The 12,346-nt window shown below is 30.5% G+C and overlaps 1 protein-coding gene across 8 annotated transcripts in view; it reads right to left on the reverse strand.

Annotated features, from left to right (window-relative positions):
- The window catches only part of LOC139525545 (serine/threonine-protein kinase SIK3-like), a 62,889-nt gene that overhangs the window by 45,516 nt on the left and 5,027 nt on the right, over positions 1-12,346 (reverse strand). For all 8 annotated transcript variants that reach the window (XM_071320964.1, XM_071320962.1, XM_071320963.1 and 5 more), the window contains exons 3-4: positions 8,537-8,600; positions 4,852-5,013 (exon numbers count right to left, since the gene is read on the reverse strand). In XM_071320964.1, the coding sequence (XP_071177065.1) occupies positions 4,852-5,013; positions 8,537-8,600 (226 nt within the window). The remainder of the gene's footprint in view (positions 1-4,851; positions 5,014-8,536; positions 8,601-12,346) is intronic.

Raw genomic sequence — 12,346 nt, forward strand, 5'->3', positions numbered from 1 at the left:
ATTTAAAAATATTTTGATGAGAACATTTATTACTGAACATGTTAATAAAGATCGCTTTGGATGGACTAATTATCTGTTTCAAATATTAAAGGTTACCGATTCTAATTTAAAATATTACAATTTTTAGTTCATGCACTGCTGTTTAGATGGCTATTATTATTTATTAATTTAATCAATTAAACTAATTCAGTATTTAATCGTTACAAAAGTAATCAGAAGTCATAATTCATTTAAAAGTGAGCTTATCAGTTGCAAAATATAAAAATATACAACGGCTATACAGTTATTATGAGACCTTATTACTCCCCTAAATTAATTTTAATTCTTTTTTTACATTTCTGTGTCTAAAATTATGACTACTGTTTATCATTCATACAAAATGTTGCCTGGAACGGTGAACCATGACGGCTAAAATCACGACTTTTCCCTTTAAGAACCAGATTGTGACTTTTTTTATATTTTATGATAGAGTTTCAAGGCCATATTTTGCCAAAAGTGAACATTGCCATTTGCAGAAACAATAAAAAAAAAAACTTGCTTCATCTTGAGGAAAGTGAGGGGCAAAGTAGCAACTATGATTCAACTTTGATGGCTCCCCTGAAATTACAAAAAATGCACTTGTTTTTAATTCATGCTATTTCTTTTTGATGATCTTTAGACACTTTAGAGTAAAAGGTCAGTGAAATGGTCTAAGATGTCATGAACATGCGGATGTGAACATGTTTGACCTAAACCTGACCGTTTCACACATCCTTTTTCACAAAATTAGTGTTGAGCAACAAACAAAGATATTACTGTGGATTCATTAATATTCATTGAATACAAATATTCGTGAATTTCGTGGGAACGAAAGAACCACGAATTTAGATGTTCAACGAATAACACACTTTCTAAACGAATTAATGCAGACTTTGCCACAACAACGAAACTAAATATCCACGAATATGCAAGATTTCCTCAAACCACGAAAGTTGGTATCCACTAAAATAAATGAATTCACAGTATACCAAATTAACACCTTTGAAAGATGTTGTTATATGTACATATGTAGGTCAATATAAGAAATAGAAAGTAGAATTATATCTTTTTTGGTTTACAGATTTGACTTTTATCTGAATATTTTTCAGAATCTCATAATAAGGCTTTTCATCATTCTGCCATTTTGAATTAATACATTGAAAGAACTTTGAAGCTCTTAAAAATATACATAAGTTTTATGGGCTGCTGTTGTCAGTTTTATTTTTTCCTGTAATATTAATGGGTTGGTACATTTTTCTGGGGACAATTTTCTTGGTTATTGATTATATCTTGGTATCTTTTCCCTGTTTTTACCTCAGTTAAATTGTGTACCAATTTATAATCATTGAAATTGACAAACTTTGTCAATCATGAAAGGTTTCTTTGTCTTGTTTGGTTTTTTTGAACGACATATATACCATTTTTTTTTAATAAATTTCTCAATGAAATGCCAAGAACTAATTGCCTCTTAGAAAGTTCTTCAACACAATCATCAAAATTTAGAATGACGTTGAGATTTTATCACCAGAAATGTCAACCAGTTAAAAGAGCTTGAAAATTTGATTTTCGGAGACATAATTGTAAATAGAAAAAGTAATTTGTTTATAAAATGTCTATTATAAATGTTTAAACTCCCAAATGCCTTCAGAATATTGACAAATGAAAGTTTACGGCAAAACTGTGTGACGCGACTTGATTAGATTTAACTTTTAAGCTTGGGACTTTCTAAACTAAAAAACACTTGGAATCCAATTGAATATTGTATTTGTAAAATGAAATTTACACAAGACTGTGTTACTTCTAACTTATCTGAAATATCAAGGTTGGTAGATGATGTAATTCTATTGATTCTTAACATCGGATGTATAGATGGAAACTAACTTCTCCTTCTATCACAAATATCAAACTTGATTTGTAGTGGATTGTTTTGTCGGTCTTAAACACCACATAATAATTAATTTACATCACCTCCTACAACTGATATTTATAAAATATCGGACATTCATCAACAATCCATCAATTGTAGAGAGAAAAAAACTTTCTTCAATATTGATTCAGCCAAAACTAAGCATTGTTCAGAATATCAAATAACTAAATGTCCAAACATCAAGGGTCATATGGAAATCGCAATTGTATTGTCAACTTGAGGCTTGCTGATTGTTTCTGGTTAAGGTCAAATGAAGAGAGATTTCATTTTGCCAGGAAACATTTAGGATTTTTGTAAAGTTGCTTATTCTTTGAAGAGTTTTAATTTTACGATTTTTAGGGTCAAAACAGCTCGCAAGATTTTTGTTTTTTGCATTTTTCTTGTCTCTGATTTTCAGCTTCCATTAAAGTATAGATCAATTTTTTGGAAAATATTATTTCCAAGTTTCTATCTTAATTTGAATTGAAACCTTTATTACACCCCTCACAAAAATTTGCAATTTGTGTCTGGAATATTAAGTAACTCTACCGTCTGTTCTTTCTTAGATTTGCCCATTGTTAATAAAAGTTGTGTGTAGGAAAGCTACCAGCCTTGATAATTCTTTTCATAATTCATTTGTCTTAAGGAAGAATAAATACTTCCTAGAATGTTTGTTGTATATTAAGAGCCGTGGGATTGATTTATCAAAGAAGACTGCCTTCCTGTTATGGAAATAATATATTCCAATGATGGTTTGACATTTAAGTCTTCAGTTCTAAACTATGCAAATTATATTCCACCTTCAAGGACTATAGCACAGAACATGATTATATACTACAGCATTTTATATAGATAAAAGACTAGTCGAGCAGAAACTGGGAAAAACAAGATTCAGTACATATAGATCACAAAATTTCCATCAAGTAATCTAGCGAAACCAACTAATGAAACATTTGGTCACAAATAAAAAAGAAAGTACACAATATTATTTTTCACTGTATAATGTGTAAGATAAATAAACATGGGAATTAATTCAATAGTTTAAGAGTTATAAAAGTGCCACTGTGGGTAGGTGTGTTTTGGGTTGCCAACTCTTATATTTACCAAATTAGGCAACAGATTAGCCCAATAAACAATGATGAACAAAATGAATGTAATCATTTTACATATTTAAAATTTCAGGTGGGATTGCCTACCTAATCTTAATCTTCTATGAAGAAATTGGCAAAGTCAATATTGTGTTGTGGCCAACTTGAACATGTAGAAGTTTCTGAAAAATTCCCATTCAATTGGTAGACAGATAATGTCTTAATAGTTTTATTACATTTAGTTCAAACATTATTTGTCATTTTTTGAAACCCAAACTGCAGCATTTAGTTCAAATATTTTTTGTAATTTTTTTAAACCCAACCTGCAGCAGGACAAGTTTAAAAAAAACTTAACAGATTTTCTCTACCCAGTAAGTCAGACAAGGGAGGGAATTTCCCTAATAATAATTATTTCAAACTTTTAACTATCCAAGAGCCAAGAGATATCTTTAAATTGCCAAAGAGATATTGAGCTGTAAAAGAGTTATCTTATATATGTCTGAAATATCGTATTACTTTTTTGTACTTAGGTGTTTATATACCAGCTACTAATAGAGATTTATTAAACAATCTATACATGTATAACACCAATACTTGTCTTCTTTCACTATACTATATGTCAACAGTAGATAAACTGTTGTTATTTATTGAACACAGATAATAGAATATAAAGGATTCAATATCTCACTCAACTTTTTCCTATCAAAGCCAAAGGATTATCATGTCATCTGTAACAGTTATATTTTTTCAAATTTGAGAAAACTGATGTTAGTTACATTTGTAGTAAGATGAACCAAAAACCCAAAAATGACTCCTAAGGAATATCAAAGTAGGAAATTATTGACAATTCTATAATATTTATATAAAAAAATAAAAAGTCATCATCAACACCTATCATTTTTTCAGGAAAATAATTTAGCATTTAGCACTATTGATTTGTAGGAGGAAAGCTGGCAATGCCATGTGTTGTGTTAACTGATGGTGTCCAGTTATCGCCCAGTAAATCACTAATAAACTTGACTGTCAACTCAATGTGTCAAATCTACATCTGCTAGTAAAAAAAAAACACAAACAAGAGAATTTCTACTATCCAGATAAAGTAATTATATAACCTGAATAAGGTGATCTGTCCGTAATATTGTTTCTAATCATTGTCGATATTAACTTTGGTATAAAGACACAAAGGAAAATATACTTTCAAATTATGTACTTAAAATGGAGATGATTGCGTAGTTTTTAGTAAGGGTTTTGTACTTTTCTATATGTTAAAATTACAAAAATGCAAGATGATTAAATGAGTTCTGATAGATGAGTCAATCATAATGATATTGTATTAGTACTTAATCAAACTAGGCAGCAAATAGCTAGTCCAAACTAATGACATTCATAACTGCTCTAAATTAAACAATATAACAAGACCTTCATCTGACAATGCATATTTACATAGACACGAGAAGTATTGGGAACTATATTTCAGTGTGTAGAGATTTAGTGGTCAACCTGGTTCCATCTTAGTGGAAGATGACAAGGCCTTAGGAAAGAATTGGGACTTAATACATGTACTTCCAATCTTTACAAAATAAAAGAATAAGTAATAGTGAAGGTATAATAATCATCTTTCATTGGTTCATGAAGTTTATCATGAATAATAAGAATAATTCATCAACACTTTCAAAATCATAACAAAAAAAATCAAGGGCAATTACTCCTATACCGGGATAATTGATGATTTTTCAATGTTGACTTATTTGTAAATTTAGATCATATACTTTGTAGAACATTTTTGCACTTTCAATGGCATTCTTAAACATGTTTTTCAAAACAATGTTATAAACTTACCAGCTATTTTTATGTTAAGACTGGCATCCAGCAATAAATTTTCTGCTTTTAAATCCCGATGTACAATTTGACGACTATGGCAATATGATACTGCTGCAATGATTTGTTTAAATTTCTTTCTTGCTTCTCTTTCATTCATTCTACCATGTGCCACCAAATGATCTGCAAAATTGTAAAAGCGGTCCTGATAAAAACTTGACCCATGGGACATCAGACTGTACTTTCTATTAATAATTTGTATGTCTTAGATCGGTACGATGTGTCCTTTGTCTTCATTTTAGGGTTTTTGGGGTAATTTTTACCTTTCTGATGAGTCAAGTCATTTCCCACTGATTTTAATGCTTTGTTCTAATTCCCCACTTTGCCAGTTTAGGGGAAGGTTGAGCCCTCATAAACATGTTAAACCCCACCACATTCTTAAAATACCTGTCCCAAGTCTGGGGACTTTAATTGAGTGAGTGTCATTGAACATTAATTCAAGTCTGTCATATTTGTTCAATTGTTTTGTCAATAATCAGACTTCCACTTTTTTCAATTGAATTTTACATTCTATTATGTCAGTGCATTATAAAACTGAATATATGGTACAGGTCTTGCTCATTGTTGAAAGTCATACAGTGACCTAAAACTACTTACATCAACCTTTGTTGGACTATCATGGATAAATAGTTGTCTCATCATAATCATACTACATCCCCTTACTTTAAATTTGCACGAGGTTGCCACTGTTGGTTTTTTTTTTACTTTTTCTTCTTTTTGTATATCCTTGTGGTTTGAAAAGAACATTTAGTTTATGCCACATATACCATTTCCAAATTGATCCTTTTCAATTCCTTTTAAGAAAAAAAAGTTAAAATTTCCCAATTTGTGTATAGAAAATATTCTCATTGAATGTGACTAAGGTAGAAGGTCTAGGGCTCTTTAAAAAGATGTGTTGTGATATAAATTAACTCATCACTGAAACCAGATTAAATTTTGTATTTACGCCAAGATGCATGTTTTGTCTACAAAAGACTCATCAGAGACGGTCTAATACAAAAAAGTTAAAAAGGCCAAATATAGACTAGTACTAAGTTGAAGAGCAAATACAGCTAAGGTAATCTATTCCTGAGGTAGAAAAGCCTTAGTATTTTAAAATTCAAAAGTTTTGTTAACAGGTAATTTATAAATATGACCATATCAATGATAAATCATGTCAGCACAGGCCACAGCAGTGCTGAATACTGGGGTGGTGATGTCTTCGGGGAATTAAAACTCACCAACGGTGGCATCGACCCAGTGGTTGTAAATTAACTCATCATATAGATACATTGTGTATGACCCTGTTAAGGATTTCATCATCCTCTTTATAAGTTATCTCCCTTTTATTGTTTTTTTTTCAACACGGCACCCCCTCGTTGTTTTTTAAGATATCATGACATTATTTGGACAATAGGTAGATCTCATCATGATGAATTACCATAAGAGGATGAATAGGATTGCATCCTCCCCTATGAGAGTTATATCCCCTTGAAGCAATTTCTTTCCTTTGCATTTTTCTCAAAAAGTATTAGAGATAGAATCGGTTTGAAAACGGCAACATGTACAGGAACAGATGGTAATGTCAATGAACTTATACAATTATTTTGTTATCAACCCTTAAAGGGAGTTATTTCTCTTAAGGGGGTTCGCGGGTCTTAATCATTTATATAGGATTTCTCTATATTTTTCTATAAATGAACTTTATCTTATAGGTAATAGAAAAATAAAATAAAAAAGTGGGGTCACCGTTCATTTTCGCTCACAATCTGCCTTCGAAAGAAGCATACATTTTTGTAAAGGTGTTTTTTTTCTGTTGAAGTACTAGAAGAAATAAAGGTAATATCGAAATAAAAAAAAGAAATTTATTACAGAAATCGCTAAAATTTTACAATAATTTAGTTTAAGTACAGCTTATATGGAAATTATATGAAAAAAGATAGGTCACCAATGAGTTGAAAAAGATATTTCAATTTTAGAGCCAAAAAATGGCATTTTTCCACCAAAGGGAGATAATTTGGAACTTTATCAATGATGTATACATTTTGAAAGTCATCTGGGGCCGACACAAATTGATTGTGTTGAATGATTTTTGTACCATATGATAAAGTAACAACTACAAAAGGAAATAAATAAAATTTGTAATGAAAAACAAATGTTTGATTTTTTTCTGAAATTTTTATACCCTTGAGCCTCCTTAAAATACTATACATAAATTTAAAAAAAATTCTAATTCTGGGACCAAAAGTCGTAGAGACTTGGAACCTTCACCAATAAAAAATCTTTAGTTCATGTGACCTTTAATTTGCACCCAAGGTCAAAGGTCACAGAGTACAAAATAAAATTCCGCTGCAATTTCAAGCTTACATATTAGAAAAACGATAAGACTTTGCTGCATACATACATCGAATAAAATGTTCCTCTCGACGAGCTCTACATTTTATATAATAAGCCCAAAAATGTCCGACCGTCTGTTCAAAAGTTACAACGGGATGATTCTTAAAAGTATAGTATTTTGTGTGTATCTTTTTAAAGGTAACAGATATCAACCTACTATAAACTGCAAAGATGATCAGTAATTCAAGACCTTCAATTTGAGGTCAATGTCAGGTCATGATGAAATTTCACCTTGACCTTCACATTATACTATGACCTTGACCTTGTGATATTTGAAAGGTCTAGTGGTCCTGAGTTGAATGGTTATAGTCCCATGTCTCAACGACTTCCGGTTCTCAAGTTTGTTATTGCATCATATATTTGATGATTAATTGTGACCTTGGAGAATTTTGAAATTGTCCCAATTCTTTTTCTATAATGTTGTCCTTTAACTGTAGATCATTTACCATTTAACAGATTTGAGATATATCTATAGGTTTGACCAAATACCGAAAACATTCCATGGAAAAAAACACCAAAAAATCATTTTAAAATTTTCATGTTTTGCATTGACTTTGTAAGTTTCATAACTTCTATTTATATCGTTGATATTGCATCATTTTTGGCACTTTGTCAATTGGGGTCATCTGATATATCAAATTGAAGGTCTCAATAAACTCTACTTAAAAATGAAAATTTTAAACCTATTATTCATCCCAGGGGGAAGGGTGGGGTCATTTAGTGCAAAAATTCAAATTTCTCAGATGGTAAGGTTGTCGCATATCTAATGAAAGAACATAAAGCCTACATTTCAAATTTCAAATTGACGTCCCCCAAAAATTGGTTGGATGGGGTCATTGAGTGCAAAAAACAAAACAAAAAAATCTTTTACGATAGGGTTGTTGTATATCAAATGAAAGGTGATGATGTGTACATTTTAAATATCAAATTCTTGACCCCTAAAAATTAGTTGAATGGGGTTATTAAGTGCAAAAATCCAACTTTCTAGAACATGACGTTGTCGCATATCAAATGAAAGCTCATCTAGTCTATTTTAAATATATCATACTTCCGATCCCGAAAATGTAGGCGGATGAGGTCATTAAGTGTTAACAGCGCAAAGTTTCAGAAGGTATGCTTGTCGTTTATCAAACGAAGGTCGTTCAAAGTACATTACGAAAACATACCCTTAACAGGAAAGACCTTTCAATTTTTTTACAAACAATTGAGATACTAGTATTGTGGACACATTTATGAGTTAACAACACACCAATATATATGTATGACTTACCAAATATTTCACCACCACTGGCATATTCTGTTACTAAGTATAACATTCTCTCTGTTTCTATTACCTATGGAAATAAGAAAATAAGACGGTCAAAAAATCAAATTTTCTACTAAAAACAATAATGCATATCTAATAATATTTATAATGGAGGAAGAAAGGCCTATAGCAAGAGTCATTATTCACTCAAGAAGAGTCTGACTCTGTATTGAAAGAAAAAGAAGAAAGGCCTAAGAGCAAGAGTCATTATTCACTCAAGAAGAGTCTGACTCTGTATTGAAAGAAAAAGAAGAAACATATCAGCCGAAAATGTCAATGTCACATTTCAAAGAAGCAGTTTTATCCATAAAATGTTTAATTTTAATACAATGTTGACTGATTTCATAGCTCATGAGCTGGAAATTGTATGTCTAACATTCAAACTTATTTTTTATAACCCCCTGGTGCCTAAAGTAAACATGCGTCTTCCAGACTTAACTCATGTGGTAAGATGAATGCTGATGAGGGGAAGTTAGCTTATCTGTGCAAGTTGAAGCAAGTAAGTATCAGAAATGTGTAAATATTTAATCTGGTGTTCAGTACATGTATGAAAAAATATTTAAATTGATTGTTGGTTGCTTAACGTCCAGTGGCAAATATTTCATGCATGTTCAGGACGAGAAAATATCTAGAACCTTGCCATCTGTAAGTTCAAGGATCCTTGAAACACCAATCTGAGTGTATCATGTATGTGACATGTGACAAGGCAGGTGTCTAATTCTAAATGGCATTTCAAATTCCTGTTCATTAACTATATTAACCCATGGTCACTGACTGAGAACATATCTTATTCATTGGAAGAGATCTAGAACCTTGCCAAGGATCCTTGAAACACCAATCTGAGTGTATGTGACATGTTACAAGGCAGGTCTCTAATTCTAAATGGCATTTCAGATTCCTATTCATTAACAATGTTAACCCACTGACAGAGATCATACCTAATTTATTACTTTGTACTCATCCTGATAAAGAAGGAGATATTTGCCACTTGATATTAAGCAAACAAAAATCAATCAATTTCTTCCCTCACATTTTTGTATGAACAATGATGGAAGGACATTACATGGATAATCTATGATCATGATAAAGTTTTATGGCCATCAAATCAAGTGCAACTATCGACAAATGATCCCAAATGAATCTTTTGTTTATTTTATCCACAAAGGAAGCTGTGAGACTTCTTTGTAAAAAAGCCTCAAAAGCTATATTTTGTATTAGAAAACTGTTATTTTCTGAAGATATCAATGTATTACCTCACTTAAAGCTTTTTGATGCTTGTGTTAAACCTATAATTCTTTACTGTAGTGAAGTTTTGTCTCTGTATATGATAAAAGATAATACAAATCTAGAGTCAAAATATTGGTCATTGGCTACCATCAAAGTACAAATTAGATTTGCAAAAACTTTAATTGGAGTAAATAAATCAGCTGTCAATTTAGCAGTACTAGCTGAACTTAGTATGTATCCAGTTTTTATAGAAGCTTTAAAACTGTCAATTGGCTTCTAGTTGCATGTGATCAAATCTGATAACAATTGTTTACTAAAAGATGTATATTTTTCCAACCTGCAATTAACCAATGGATTTGCTAAAAAGATTGAACAGTTACTTGCTACATTAAATTTTTCACATGTTTGGAAAAATCATGATACTATTTCAAAAAGGCGTTTATTATATGCAATTCATACCAAACTTAATGATAGATATCTTAATTATTGGAAAGAAAATATATTTTGTGATAATAAATCAGTACATGGTAATAAGCTGAGAACATATAGACAGCTTAAAGAAAATTATAAATTGGAAACCTATTTATTGGTAAATATAGACAGAAAAGTAATAGGGCATTTTGCTAAAATTCGTATTAGTAATATAGTGTTCTTAGAATTGAACAAGGACGTCACACTAAAATCCCTGTAGAAGAAAGAATTTGTCATTTGAGCCTCTTAGAAGTAGAAGATGAATTTCATTTCACTTTAAAATGTACAAAACTAAATATAATTAGAGACCAACTGTTTTCCAAAATTAGTGAAATAGTTCCCTCTTTTTTAAATATGACTAATGAAGCAAGATTTAAATTTTTGTATACGTGTGTTGAGACTGATATAATAAGAATTATTGTTAAATTTATAAGCAACATGTACATTTCTAGATATGCTTTATTAAGCACTAAATAACTTTGTGGTACCACCTCCTCATATAATGTTTATGAAATTGGTATGATATATATATGTTTGTATGTTTGTGTATAACAAATTTGTATTGTCTTGGTATCAATCCTATAATTTTGGATTTTAAACCAATAAAAATTACTTACTTACTTACTTACAAAGGATTTAATGCTTCAAATTATATATATTTTGTAGCACATGTCATTTGCTAGTCATCATGTACACTCAAAATTGGATAAAAAAATTAAAATGGAAATCTCAGTGAAACAGGCTAAAATTCCTCAAATTTCTGCATGAAACAATCAATTAATCTTTTTTGAAATCAATCACCTCTAATATAATTCAGGAACATGACAAAAAGGAAGTTTATCCTAATGTGTTTTGTGCTTATAATTTTCCTTGCATACATTTATTAGTGACAAAAAATTATTGCTGTCCAAGTTTGGCACTAACTGCAGTTTTTCTATACAAATTTTATTAAAGCATATGCATCCTGGCCATGGTACATGTACACAGGGAATTTTGTAATACCATCTTGTTTCTAGAAAGTATAGCATCACATATGTATAACAAAATCTATCAGAAAATCATTTCAGATAGCATCACATTCGATGTACATGTAAAATAGCAATAATACTCTTTAACAAGTTAGAGAAACAAATTTAAACCAATAAGTATAACTAAAGTCTAGATTATTTTTTTTGCTTTAATACCGATTAAAAAATAGCAAGTAGATGTATTATTGCCAATGAGACAATTTTCCAGACCAAATGACACATATTCGTGTCAGATCTAGAATCATTTTTATGATATTATATTACTACTTATACATGCATTGGCAAATAAGAACACTAGAGAATCAATTTACACATACACGGTGTACATAAATAGCTTTTAAATAAAAAAGCATTAGCCTCTGTAAAGTGTAAAGATATGTAATTTGTATAAATTTACACTTTCAGACAAAAAGTATGTGATAATCACTCTACAAATAGACCATCAGCACAATGAACGTGTAAATACTAAGGTCTTGTCATTTAAAACCAAACAACAGATATGACATCAAATTCTACACTACATTTTAACTGTTGTTTGGAAGGGGCTTTAAACCTACAAGTTTTGAAAAAATCATATCAATACAAACGCATATACAATGTATTCCAGACAACAGATATGACATCAAATTCTACACTACATTTTCACTGTTGTTTGGAAGGGGCTTTAAACCTACAAGTTTTGAAAAAATCATATCAATACAAACGCATATACAATGTATTCTCTGAACTCAAAATGAGCCCAACATTGTCAAAGTACATGTTACAAATGTATTAATGTGTTTTAAAACAATATGCATGCTTGTTTGAATGATTGTATCATACATACAATGTATATATATATATAGACATTTTAAGGACAACAGAACCATGAAGCAGCAGCAATTTTCTAGAAACTAGTGTGTTGTAACTTGCAACAATACCAAACCAGACTGTAAGAAATCTGTGAGTGAGAAGAACCTGTTACCTAAATCTAAAGTTGGTCCTTATGAATTTGCATAAAGAAAACAATTAAATTAACTGGTAATTAACCCATGCAATAAGCTTAAAA

The sequence above is a fragment of the Mytilus edulis genome, chromosome 5 (assembly GCF_963676685.1).
Source record: "Mytilus edulis chromosome 5, xbMytEdul2.2, whole genome shotgun sequence".
In the NCBI taxonomy this organism is placed as follows: domain Eukaryota; kingdom Metazoa; phylum Mollusca; class Bivalvia; order Mytilida; family Mytilidae; genus Mytilus; species Mytilus edulis.